The 13,080-nt window shown below is 40.7% G+C and overlaps 1 protein-coding gene across 4 annotated transcripts in view; it reads left to right on the forward strand.

Moving 5' to 3' along the window:
• ATG5 (autophagy related 5) overlaps positions 1–13,080 on the forward strand; it is a 111,352-nt gene that overhangs the window by 57,812 nt on the left and 40,460 nt on the right. For 3 of the 4 annotated variants that reach the window (XM_058660246.1, XM_058660254.1, XM_058660260.1), the window contains one exon: positions 7,417–7,511. In XM_058660246.1, coding sequence (XP_058516229.1) covers positions 7,417–7,511 — 95 coding nt within the window. The remainder of the gene's footprint in view (positions 1–7,416; positions 7,512–13,080) is intronic. The other variant, XM_058660268.1, reaches the window with a different exon arrangement.

Consider the following 13,080-nt stretch of genomic DNA (forward strand, 5'->3'; position numbering starts at 1 on the left):
TTCCAATTAGGATGGAGAAGGTAGGAGTGGCTATATTCATGTTGCACTTCATTATTTAGTCATTAGCAAACATTTGTTGAATAGATGCTATGTGCTTTGGTCCTCACTCTCGCAGAACTTGATATGTTAATTGAGGGAGAGACAACTAAATAATAAAACATGTCAGTAGGCGTATTCAAATAAGCGTCTAGGCTCTCAGGTTTTGAGGAATGAGTGCAGAGTGGGGCTTGTTAGCTAGGGTGACGTGGGCAGTTTGCCGAGGAGGTGCTCCTCCCAAGGAGGCTTGACTTCCGAGGAGGAAGATGCTGTGTGATGATCCAGGGCTCCAGGTGGCTGAAGCCATGAGCTTGGCTTTCTCTAGGGCTCAAAAGTTGTTGGCCTGGGAACCAGGTAAGGCAGTAAGGTAGGAATTTGGTAAGTTAATAAGTTGGACAGGCTGAAACCATAGCATTCCTGGGGGATGGATGGCGCATTGGTGAATAGAAGAGTGTGCGTGTGCAGGCACAGCATGCTTGATTACGGACATGCTGGCTGCTTGCCATGCTGACAGCAGCAGAGTTAGGACAGGGAGTGTGAGCCCAGTGGTAAGCAGAAGTGTGCTAGAAAACATTCATCTTTATGACCATTGGAAAATAGTTGGAAATTTACTCATTAGTGATGTATTAATGAGTTTCAAAAGACTGTACAAGATGCCATGGTGTGGTTCATATGAGAGATGACTTAGATGAATGTGCAGCAGTGACCATTGGGGAAGTAACTGCACTCTAAATATCTTAATATGTATTGGCTTCTCTCCAGATGGGAGCACTTACATACTGGGGCAAGAGAATAAATGTGCTTCCATTTCTTCTTCACAGTCCAGGTCAAGGATGTCTTGGGATCCAAGTTTTTATTACTCATTCAAGCCAAAAAATTCCCCTGTGCACAGTCCCATTTGACCTAGGAGTGTGTGAGTCCAGACTTAGGGCAGCTTTCTGCAGGAGCAGCACTCCTCAGCCTTGATGCAGAGACCTGTCCACTTCTGTGCTCCCTGGAGCTTCCAGGGCCCTTGGAGCCTTTTCAGGGACACTCTGCTTTGCTTAGAAACTCTCCACCAAATGTGTGTCAGAAGTATTTGACCCCAAGCAGTAGCTCTAGTTCTCTGCCAAGGCAAAGAGCTACCTTGGGGATTTAGAATTGTCTGAGGCAGACAACAAATGGTCCACAAGGTACAGGTTTGTTACTTAACGTCTGCTTTAAGCATTCTACTAGTCATTACTGTTCTTTCTTTTTTCCTGCTGTTTGTCTCACAAAGATGTGTAAGTATTGTGTATGAAAAAAATTAATTCACACAGGTCTATATTTAGATATGCTTTCCGTTACATATCTTGAAAGCCTCTGGTTAAAACAGTACATATATTACATGGCAACTTGTAGTATTGATTTGAATATTGTTCTTGATCAGTGTGAACTCTTGTATGGTTCTCTTAATAGTGGCTTTTAGCCGTTTGCTTTGCTTCAGAGACTGGAGTGTACTTGGGCTACTGTGAACCAACTGCTTGTGGATGGTGTATGCACTCCCCTTTGCTGGTGTTTGAGGGCCCAACCAGTTGACTTGGTTCTAAAGTTACCACTCTGTTGTTTTTCCATGTGAGGATCACAGGATGCAAGTTTCAGGTACATAGTGCAATATGCATCCACAAAATCAGAATGTTCTTCCTGGATTTTAGAAAATGTCCAGGAGGAATATTAATATTAAGTTTAACTCAGAGAAGAAAAAATGGAGAAACTGTCTTTGAACTAGTTCATTTCTGGCCCAGCGTCATAGCCTAGTGGCTAAATCCTCACCTTGCATGCATGGGGACCCCATATAGACACTGATTCTAACCCTGGAACCTGCTTCCCATCCAGTTCCCTTCTTGTGGCCTGGAAAAGCAGTAGAGGACGGCCCAAGACCTTTGGAACCTGCACCCACGTGGGAGACCCAGAAGAGGCTCCGAGCTTCAGAAGCCTTTGTGGCCACTTGGGGAGTGAGTCAACGGACAGAGGATCTTTATCTCTACTCTCCTCCTCTCTGTATATTTGACTTTCCAATAAAAATAAATAAATAAATGAATCTTTAAAAAAACAAAAAAAAGTTTTTCTTAAATATGTACTGAATATTTTTCCAAGAACGGCGCTTCACTTTTAAAAAAAATCTTTGATTTGGGAATGATTTTTTAAAGGTTTATTTGAAGGAAAGAATTATAGTTTATAGTACAGGAAAGAGAGATCTTCATCTGCTATTCCACTTCCCAAATGCCCATAGTGGCCATTGCTGGGCCGGTCTGAAGTCAGGAGCCAGGAACTTCATCCGAGTCTCCTACATGGGTACAGGAGCTTGTGAAATTAGGTCATCCTTTGCTGTTTTCCCATGAGCATTAGCGGGGAGCTGGATCAGAAGTGGGCTGGCACTTCGGGCAGGAGCTTTACCTCACCGTTGTTTGGTAATCTTTTTACCCAGCTATTAAGTTTTACTAAAGGAAAACTACTTGTCACGTGTGCTACTGGAGCTCTGGCAGGAAGGATTTGCATTCTCTTCCTTTGTCCCTTGGAGTTTACTGGTTGCTACTTTTAATGTTCTTCTACAAAGCTCTTAGTTTTCTTTTGCTTTCAAATTCAAAATTTGAAAATTTTTGAAAATGATGTGCATTAATCATTATATACATTTATGTGTAATTGTATACTGCTCTGTAAATGAACAGTGACCATTATGCTTCTGTTACTTGTAAGTGCTGTTCTCCATGACTGATAAAAGCCTGATTTTTATGACTCGTTTAATAACTAATAGCATGGTTACAGTATTTAAAGTATTGCTTGGAAACAGATAAGTATGCTCTTGTTTCATTAATATTTAGGAAGCTAGTATCCTCACCATGCACACGACAAGATCCCATATGGGTTCTGGTTCGTGTCCTGGCTGGTCCAGCTCCTTGGGACCTGTTAATAATGTAAATAATGTTCATCTGTACTTGGTAGCTGGAGCTGATCAGTAACCTCTGGGCCTCAGAGCAGGTACTCAGCAAGAGGAGCATGGACATGCAGACCAGGTGTGGCAGGATGGCAAAGTGTATACCATACCATGTGGGCTGCCAGACGTAACAGGTATGGCTCAATCTGCCCTCTGTGCTTGTTTAGGCAGCAGACCTTCAGAGTGCTGGGTTCCGTGTGGAGAGCACAGTTGTTTTTAGGGCAGGGCTGGCAGCACCTAAGAACCTGTGTCGCTGACCCCGCATGCAGCCGTAGGAAACTACAGATGATTGCTCTGTTCCCACGTTCTTGAAGTGCCCTGTTGGAAAGCTCACCGTGGTCATCCCAGTCAGGTCATCTCAGTTGGAAGTGAACAGAGTGAAGGGTGAATTTAAAGCTGAGTCACAAAACTGATAGCTGGACAGTACTGTCCCCTTTCCTAGACGACTTTCTTTCCATTCAGCTATGCAAAACCCACTCTGATGACCTTTCTGTGCTGATTGTTTGTGATTGTTCTGCTTCCTTTGCCCTTTGACATTTTGAGTCTGATCATTGATTTGAGAAGCTGTCCTTTGCAGCCTATTGTGTTTAGCTATGTCTCTGCTTTGTCCCCTGTGTACTAGTAGCACCGACGAATGTCTTCAGACATTAGACTAGCTGACCCCTAGGGAGCAGGTCTTTCCTGAGTGAGCATCACTGCTTTAACCTCTTCTTCCCCTCTCTTTTATTTTGTTTGTGTGTGAATGATGTACAAATTTTCCAGAGATTTTGTTTCTAGTCACCTTGGTATTTAGTTGCAGGGGTAGGATTTGTTTTAATTGAAAAGTTGTTTTAAAAGTATGTAGTGTAGATAATTCTTTGATTCAAGAGTGCATGCCATGCAAGTATCATAACGCAGAAGATGTCTTTAGAAGGCAGTGAGTAAAATTTCAAGTTTATGTAGAGTTGTCTTCATTTCACTCTCACATGATGTCTTACTATTTGATAGACATTCTTAGAAAGTACTGAAATATGCTTCATGTCTGGAAGGATGATGTCAGGGTAGTCGCTGTTTGTGTTACAGTACTGGTCTATAACTGCAACTGTTGAAACTCTAGGGGACTTTGACTGAGAAGACCAAGATTCTGGTCTTGGTCCTTAAGCATGTAACAGTCTGGGCCTTGGTTGTTCTGTATGTGCTAGACTAACTGGATTCCAAATTCAGTCTCCTCCCAGCTCTAACATATTAGGAACCTTCCCCAGATGGGAATGGAGGGTGAGAGTCTCAAAGGCCTAAAACCCGTGGTAGTGCTCTAGTGCAGGGATTATGAAGAAATAACTAAGTTTTCTTTTTTATGTGGTGACAGTGGTGTAGGCACTGTCAGTAGATGACCACTAGATTAAACTGAATGAAGCAAGCGTCTAGAGTGTTGCTAGGTGGGCTGAAGTTCGAATGCTCTTCATCTGTTTTCCAGAGATTTGTTTGTGACATTTGAGTAAGAAAAAAAAAAAGATATCTTAAGGCACGACTTTGTGTCAAAAATAGGGATTGCTTAAAATACAGTGCGTAGAATGGAGAACATATTTGTATATCCCAGGTAAAATGCTTGTATCCAGATAGGGAACTCTTGCTAATCAACAATAAGGACAAGCAGGAGGGCAAAGGATTTATAGACACTTTTCTAAAGAAGAGCACAAGGTGGTGCTCAACTTAACTAGTCAATACGGAAATGCCAATCAAAGCCTCCATGCTTGTGTTGTGGCACAGTGGGTTATGCTGCAGCTTTTGACAGCAGACACCCCATGTTGGGGAACTGAGTTTAAGTGTTGCTTCAGCTTCCAGTTCAGCTTCTCACTCATATGCATCATGAGAGGTAACATATGATGACTCAAATACTTGGGTTTCTGCCACCTATGTGTGGGGGATTTGGAGGGAATTCTGGCTTCTGGCTCTGATTCCAGCCAGAGCTCAGTGTGGCAGTTGAGGAGTCGCCCAGCAAATGAACGATCTCTGTTGCTTTGCTTTTCAAGTTAGAAGAAAAATACATAGAGCAAACCACTTCACACCTATTTTGAGAATGACCAACAAGTATTGTTGTATTGACAAGGATGTAGCCAAATTCAAATGCTTATACATCAGTGGTGGGAATGTGAAGTGACCTAGTCACTATGGAAAGTCCTTGGCAATTCTTCAAAACACAGTTGCTGCATGGAAATTAAACAGAATTACTATATGATCCAGCAGTTCCATTTCTAAGTACTCACCCAGGAGACCTGAAAACAGACTTCCACATAAAGATTGACGCAGGAACTTTGGTAATAGCATTATTCCTCATAGCTTAAGCATGTAAATAACTCAGATGTCCATCAACTTATGGATAAATAAAATATGGTTAACTACATAGGGAGAAATGTCAAGTCAGCCATAGAAACAATTGACGTTCTGAAACATACATATGAAGTGAATGTGCCTAAAACACCCTCCCCCCCTGGTTCCACTTATATAAAAAATTTCTGGAATAGGCAACCAATATGAGGGTGCTTCCGAAAGTTGTGGAGAAAGGAATTTAAAGGATTATGGGGACCAGGATTGTGGTACAGCATTTGAAGCTACCCTATTTCCAACCTGGCATTTCTGATAATGTACCTGGGATGGCAACAGGTGAGGGTTCAAGTTTTTGGGGCCCTTTGCCATCTACTTGGGAGGCTCAGATGTGGTTACTGGCTTTGGCCCTGGTCTAGGCAATGTTGGATAGTGACCCAGCATATGAAAGATGTCACTGTCATTATGTCTGTTTTCCTCTGTATCACTGAAAAAGCTACCTTGCAAAACTTTTGAAATCATAAAATATAACATCCATGAGCTTTCTCAAAAATCTCATGCATATTAGCAATTGTTGGAACTGGAGGAAAAGATGAATAGGAGTAATGCTGGCTACACGTTTCTTTTTGGATGATGACAATGTTCTGAACTTGGAATATGCTAAAATATATTAGTTGTATACTTTCATTAGGCAAATTTAATGGTATGCAAAATATACCGGTAATTTTTTCATTGAAACAAAGATTAAAGAAGGATTAAAAATGGTTATACGTTTTTTTTAATCTGTTCATTTATTTTCAGTGTTTGTTACGTAGGTGAGGAAGTTTGTAGACCCTCGTGGGTCTCCAAGTAAAGTGGAAAAGAGAGGAGTGGAGGGGAAGGTGAGAGAGGGAAGACCTCCGCCCTGCCTCTAACCACAGTGGGAAATTGGGGTAGGAGAGGGGCTCAGGGAGATGTTAACCCTGCTGCACCAGTTGAGGGGGTCAGAGAATGGGAGAAGGATGTCCATGGGAGGAGAATTTCCTGAGGGTGTTATTGTTCTAAGGTGTTGTTGGCTTCCTTGTGCGGGGGGCAGTGAGATGCTACTTCCAATACCTGTTCTCTGTTCCTGTCTGTATCAGTATGTCTATGTCCTTAGGCGCTTATTGGAGAAGTTGACCTGTAGTGTTGTTCAGCCTGGGTTCCTTTCCCTTTTTTGATGAGGTACTTGAGGTATTCTTTGGGATTAGAGAAGCTGCCTGCTTGGTCTTTTGTGTGCATACAGAATCAGCAAGAGGTGGCCCAGGTCTGCAGCATGTTCTCTGAGGCTAGGCCACATGTACATGGGATTTTCCCTGAGGTTGAGATTGCATGGAACAACTCCCAAGAACTACTTGTTGGGCTGGTCCCCAGACCTGCTATTGTGTGAGTGGGCGGGCGCAGTGGCCTGGCCTGGCATGGCCTACCCCCATCCCAAGCCATGCCTGCACCAATGGGTCGTGGCCCAGCTAGGGAGACCCCACACTCCCCTCCTCCTCGCAAGTAATCCTACCATTCCAGTTCCCAGACCCAGTTTTTAAGCACATGGAAGGGTGCTTGTGTCAGTGGGTGCTGCAGGCTTGTTGAGGAGACACCTGAGAGTCTCTAGGCCTGCTCCTAGACAAGGTTCTCATGTGTCCCATGGGATGCTCAGCCTAGTCCAGTCTAGCCCACCCTTAGATCTTCTTGATATCAGCAGGTGCTGCAGCCTGGCCCTGCCCACCCCAGGCCTGGCCTTTCATATTCCTAACATAGGCTTTCTAAGCTGTATTCATCATTTAATCTTCACTGAATTCAGTTTTTTACTTTGTTTCTGTATCTAAATTTTGATGACCAATTAAGTCTCTTTGAGCTCTGGCTGTATGCTTTGATAGGATGAGTAGGAACAGGTGAGTGAAAACAGCTGCCCCTGCTTGATCTTTTTTGTTTTGATTATTGTGTTTAGTTTGTCTTAATGAGAGACAGAGTGACTAGGCAATAATGTAGAAAGTGTTAATGTTGTATGTGTAGCCTTTCAGGAATATTCAGGAGAATGTTTGAAATATTATTCTGTTCATCTGAATTATTGTTATAATATTTATTCTAATAAAAATTTTATATGATTTCAGACAGATTTGACCAGTTTTGGGCCATCAATCGCAAACTCATGGAATATCCTGCTGAAGAAAATGGATTTCGTTATATCCCGTTTAGAATATATCAGGTAGGAAGTGCTATTTTAAAAATACTGAGAGCCTCAGACATCTTGCTTCTTGAAGCACACAAATTCAAAATGCTTATGTTTGCATACTAACTAAACAATTCATTAGGATTTTTTTGATCTGTGACTTTTAGTAGGAATAAGAGACTTCACTGAAATACTTACCTTGTTTAAGTTGATAGTTATTATAGAATCTGTTTTCAGATTTACCTAGTTGCTGAAATTTGTGAGTCAAAGCCAGCACTAAGAACAATTTTTGTGGTCATTGATAGGTGTATTTATGTAAAAAGTTTGATTTACTCAACACTCAGTTTTCAGCCAAAGCTGAGCAAAGTGACACTCTTTGTAATTGTTTCACCTCTCATGCTATGGATACATGTGATGCTGACAGTCTGTATTGTTGGTTTTCTCCTTTTGGTACCTTTTTCATGGTGATTTTACTATTTAAAAGGAGCCTCAGGAGTTGAGCTGATTTTAAACATTAACACACATAAAAGGTTATCTGTTCATAAGTTGATCAACACTTTGTGACCAAAGCTCACAAAATGCAATCATTTATTTTCTTTAAGAGCAGTGGTTCATCCTTTGGTAATTCCTGTTACTTAACTAAATATTCGTGGTATGAATAATGGAAATCAACTGATCTTTTGATTCCGCAGTATTATACAGTAAAATAGATAATAAACTCATGTTTTATATTTACATCAGGTAAAGAAAAGATATGTTTCTGTAGAGTACCTTTAAAATCCTTTATTATGACTGGTGTGATGGGCATAGCAAGCTTATCCTCCATTTGCAGTACTGGTATCCCTTGTGAGTGCCAGTTCTTATCCTGGCTGTTCCATTTCCCATCCAGCTCCTTGCTTATGACCCAGGAAAGTAACGTAGGATGGCTCAAGTCCTTGGACCTCTGCCCACGGAGACCTGGAGGAATCTCTCAAATGCTCACCAACATGAACTGAAACCCATGTGAGATACTGGCACAGCAACGCATGGCATCAGCCCCATGTTTCACAGTTTTATGTATAGTTACTTCTGTAGTTATTTTACAGTCTTTTATAGAACTATCAGAACTGTTCAAAGAGAAAACCCAGTAAGAATGAGGATTCTTTCTTTCGTTTGTTCAGACTTTTTTTAAAAAAGTTTATTTATTTGAAAAGCAGAATCACAAAGAGAGACATAGAGGTATCTTTTGGTTCACTCCCCAAATGGCTACAATGACCAGAGCTGGACTGTTTTGAAGTTGGGAGCCAGGAGCTTCCTCTGGTTCTCCCACATGGGTAGCAGGGGCCCACACACTTGGGCCATCCCCCACTGCTTTCTAAGGCGTGTTAGTAAGGACCTGGATGAGAGGTGTAGCAGCCAGCACCTGGGTCAGCCCCGCCCCAAGTGGATCATTTCTGATTTTATGTTGCAGATAACAGTGTTCAAATCGTTCATGTTTTTCCGAATGCTAGATTATTTCTCATGCTATGTGGTCAACGTCTAGCAAAGTACTTAGCATATATATTTTTGTTAGTTCATTAAATCACTTACCATTCATTAATTCTGTTTTTTTATGTACCAGGAGCTCCATGGTGACATATCACTAGTCATTCTCCCAGCCTGTCAGAGGATTTTATTGTAGAATTTAATTGAATAAAATATACCTATATACCATAGACTCTGAAGACATTACTGAAAAAATCCCAGAACTGTTTTAAAATTTATGCTTCATCTGTTGGATTAAGTTCTGAATTCTGTATTTATATCATGATTTTGTTGTTGTAAATGATTTTTTTTTTAAAGCTCCTTTGGGAGAAGTGCATTTTATTATTACTTTACATAGGAAAGAATGAATGTATGTGTTGTGGAGAGGGAGTAAGGGTGGGGGGGGAAACAATGTGTTTCTTTTTTCTTTTTTTCTTAAATCTATAATTAGTTAGAAAGTGGGAAGGTGGAGAATTCTCAAAATTTGCCTGACAAAGCCTGCCAGCCAGGTGGGGACAGTTTGAGGGCTGAGCTTCCTGCTTGGGCAGTTTGTTCTGAAACAGAAAGACACAAGAGCCCCCAGGGCTTTTATTGGTTCTTACTGACCTGGAAGTCCATAACTTTCCTTTTAGCCTCACCATCTTTCCATATTGATCCTCACTTGAATTTGATTAAAATTTTGGAAGTTGACATATATAATTGACTATGAAAGCTTTAGAGTTGTACTTCTTGCTGTCATTTTAATGGCCTCCTTCATTTCCCCATGTGGTGTTTCTTAATCTGAAGGCGTGACAGAGGCTTTGCTCTCTGTTCTAATTTAAAAATTAAGTGATGTGAAGGTAGTATCATATTTCTGTTGTCAGGGATTTTACATCTGGTTAGTTTGTGTGGTAGTTGTATTCTGTGAGGTATATCTTTTACTCAGGAAGCTCATTGGTTAGCAGTGCCATTTCTTTAGATACAAAATCTCTGCACTATTTGAGACCTTAAAATTAGTAAGAAAAGAGGTTAACATTGGTGACACAGCAAGCTAGCCATCCAGCTGCAGTGTTGGTGTGTCATGAGTGCTGGTTTGTGTCCCAACTACTTCAGTTCAACTCCAGCTTCCTGCTTGTGGCCTGGGAAAGCACCATTGGCTGACCCAAGTCCTTGGGACCCTGCACCCATGTGGGAGACTTGAAAAAACTCCTGATCCTGGCTTTGGATAGGCTCAACTCTGGCCATTTCAGCCATTTGGGGAATGAAATAGCAGATGAAAGATTCTCTATCTTTCCCCCCCCCCCCCCCATTCTGCCTTCAAATAAAAATAAATAAATCTAAAAGAGAAAGGAAAATACTTTTTTTTAAGCCTGAACACTATGGACTAGCAGTAGATAATTGAAGAATATCGGTTTTGCTAACCTGGTTATGTTATGCTGCAGAATCCTGATACAGTTCCTTTGCAGCCAGGGAGAAAGGAGCACTAGGCATGCTTAAGCACAGCCTGTTCTATTTTACTGAAACCTCAGTGTCATTCTAGGGTAGAGGAATCATTCATTGCTTTTACCTATGAGAAAACTGAAACTCAAGGATTCATTTCACTGTTTGGGGTCCCACAAATGAAAACTGAGTGCAAATCCAGACTTTAGTTTGATTCATGAAGATTTTTTTGTTTGTTTCTTAGAAAAATTAAGCTTGCCATATTTTCAGAGCAAAAATCAAAGCCCCCTCCTTACCAAATAAGTTGCTAGGATTCTAGTAAACCTGGACTAATGATGTTTTTAAAGTCTGACTTTTGTAAGCAGTGTTGGAAAATTGTTTCTTTTCCGTTTATGCTGCATTTTTCGTGAGCTCCAAATGACTATAATCAAGTGACAAAATCTCAGTGGTAAAAGTTAAATTGGTCCAGGAGTTTTCTCTGAGATATTGATACCAAAATGTGTCATTTCTGTCATTTACATAACAGTTTAGTTTGGTGTGTGGGTTTCAGGTTTGTGTTCCTGAAATCCAGGTGCTTCATATTAGCTGGTATTCTAGAGATGAGGTTAATGGCAGGAAATGTTTCAGAAATGTAACCAAAATGTTATCCAGAATAGCACGCATAAACAGATGGTGATTAATGAGCATATATGTCAGAAGGATTTGTAAAATGGCAGTGAAATATGTATACGTTAGTATTTATGTTGTCTGTCAAAACTAGGTACATAGTTTTTATTTTTAAAGAAGCAGCGGATTCACAGAGATTGTCTTGCCAATATACTTTGAGTAAGAAAAGTTTGTGTCAGTCATTCAGTTATCAAGTTTGTCCACTTAAAAATATTTACATGTCGTGGACTCTGCTGTGCGAATGGTATGCAAGTGGTGATTAATATCACGCGTCACCCCATCAAGAAGCCTGTATTCTAAAGGTGGAAAGAAACTAAAGATACAAACTTGGCAACTCTGAGTTCCATGAAAAAGAGGTCTGTAGTGAGTCTGTAGTCCAATGTTGCTTGAGGTAGACTTACTTATGGGCTAATGTTGCATCCTGGGAGATCTGGTGGCTGCAATTCAGGTTGGCAGTGGCTCATGAAAAGAGCCGTATGGCCACAAGGGACATTGTGAGTATGAGGCGACTGGGTACTGGGTGGGACAAAGGGGTAGCTGGACTGCAAAGCTAGGAGTCAGCCCTTACTAAGGCGATTTCAACTTTCTAAAGAAAGGGGAATCCTAAGGGAGCTTTAATTATCTGAATATCCATTCGTAGTTATTCAACAAAGATCGTTTAGTCAGCTGCATTGTTCTGCATGTAATTCTTGAGTTTATAAATAAAATTAGAGCATCTTTTCAGGAAACACCTAACATTTTCAGTTGTGAAAACATGGAGCTTGTAAGTAATTCCTGTCTATAGCAAAGTTAAAATGGTTCCTACTTGTATTTGGAAGAGGTTATTTATGTGTCCTAAATTAATACAGTTAAATAGAATTTAAAACTTAGTTTTTTTTTCAAAATCCCCAGGATTTTGCTGCTTTCCCTAGTTATCATTTCAATATAGAATCCATTTATGTCACTAAAACCGTACTAGTATTTCTGTTTTCTGTTTAGGTTTACTAGGCATTTTACTTAACTTCTGCTGAATGTGCTGAGAATGCTTAAGAATCTAGATGCTTAGAAGTTTTAGAGAGAAAAGAGTACATTTTTCTAATGGAAACTAGGATGTCAGGGATTCATTTAGCATTTGAAACCCAAAGAAGGATCCCAGGGTTTTTTGAGAAATGTTGATTTATGAAATTTGTAAATTGTGAACCATGGGAGTATGTGGCACATTATTGTCATGTGTGTTAGGATTCCTCATCCTCCGTTACAGCAATGTCAGTGAGAAATTACAGTTCTGTTCTTCCATTCTTTTCCACTTTAGTCAATATCCTGAAATTATATCTAGCAGAAAAACCAGAGACCAAAAAGTGGGGCTTTATGGTTACTAAAGTGAATACTGCTGCTTTTAATTTTGTGTCAGTCTTTTTGAAAAGATACACTGGGACAGGCACTGTGACAAAGTTAGGATGTCTCTTGGGAAACACATCCTGCTTGGAGGGCCTGGCTCCCTCTGCCCCATCCAGCAGGAGCAGCAGGCCTTGAGTCCCTGGGAAACCAGCATGGAGTTTTCCTTTGTAGTGTAATGGGCTGCTTCTTTGTTAGGCAGGCCTTTTCTCACTGTGTATCATATGAGACAGGGGACCCACTTTTGTTTTCTTCCAGATGGTAACTCACTATTACATAAATGAAGGGCTAGATGCCTTCTTTTTCTTTTTTTTTTTTTTTTCCCTGAAAGGGCCAGTCAGTATTTTCAGATTTGCAGATACTTACTGACTCTTGCAGGAGGACAACCTTAACCAGTTTGCAAATGATGGGCATTGCTGGGTTCTTGCCACACTCCCTTTATGAAAATAGCCAAGGGCAAATTTTGGTTTGTATGCCATAGCTTGCTGGCTTCTGATGCTAGCTGTCCCTTTTCTGCTAGATAATAATGACACCCCTACTTCTAATGCCCATATTATTTTCCTATTTTTAATATTTTGACATCTGCTGGAGTAGTCCATTCCTTTCCTTTTTTCTCATAGCTTTTATGGTTAGTGTCAACCAT

The sequence above is a fragment of the Ochotona princeps genome, chromosome 1, assembly GCF_030435755.1.
Source record: "Ochotona princeps isolate mOchPri1 chromosome 1, mOchPri1.hap1, whole genome shotgun sequence".
NCBI lineage: Eukaryota > Metazoa > Chordata > Mammalia > Lagomorpha > Ochotonidae > Ochotona > Ochotona princeps.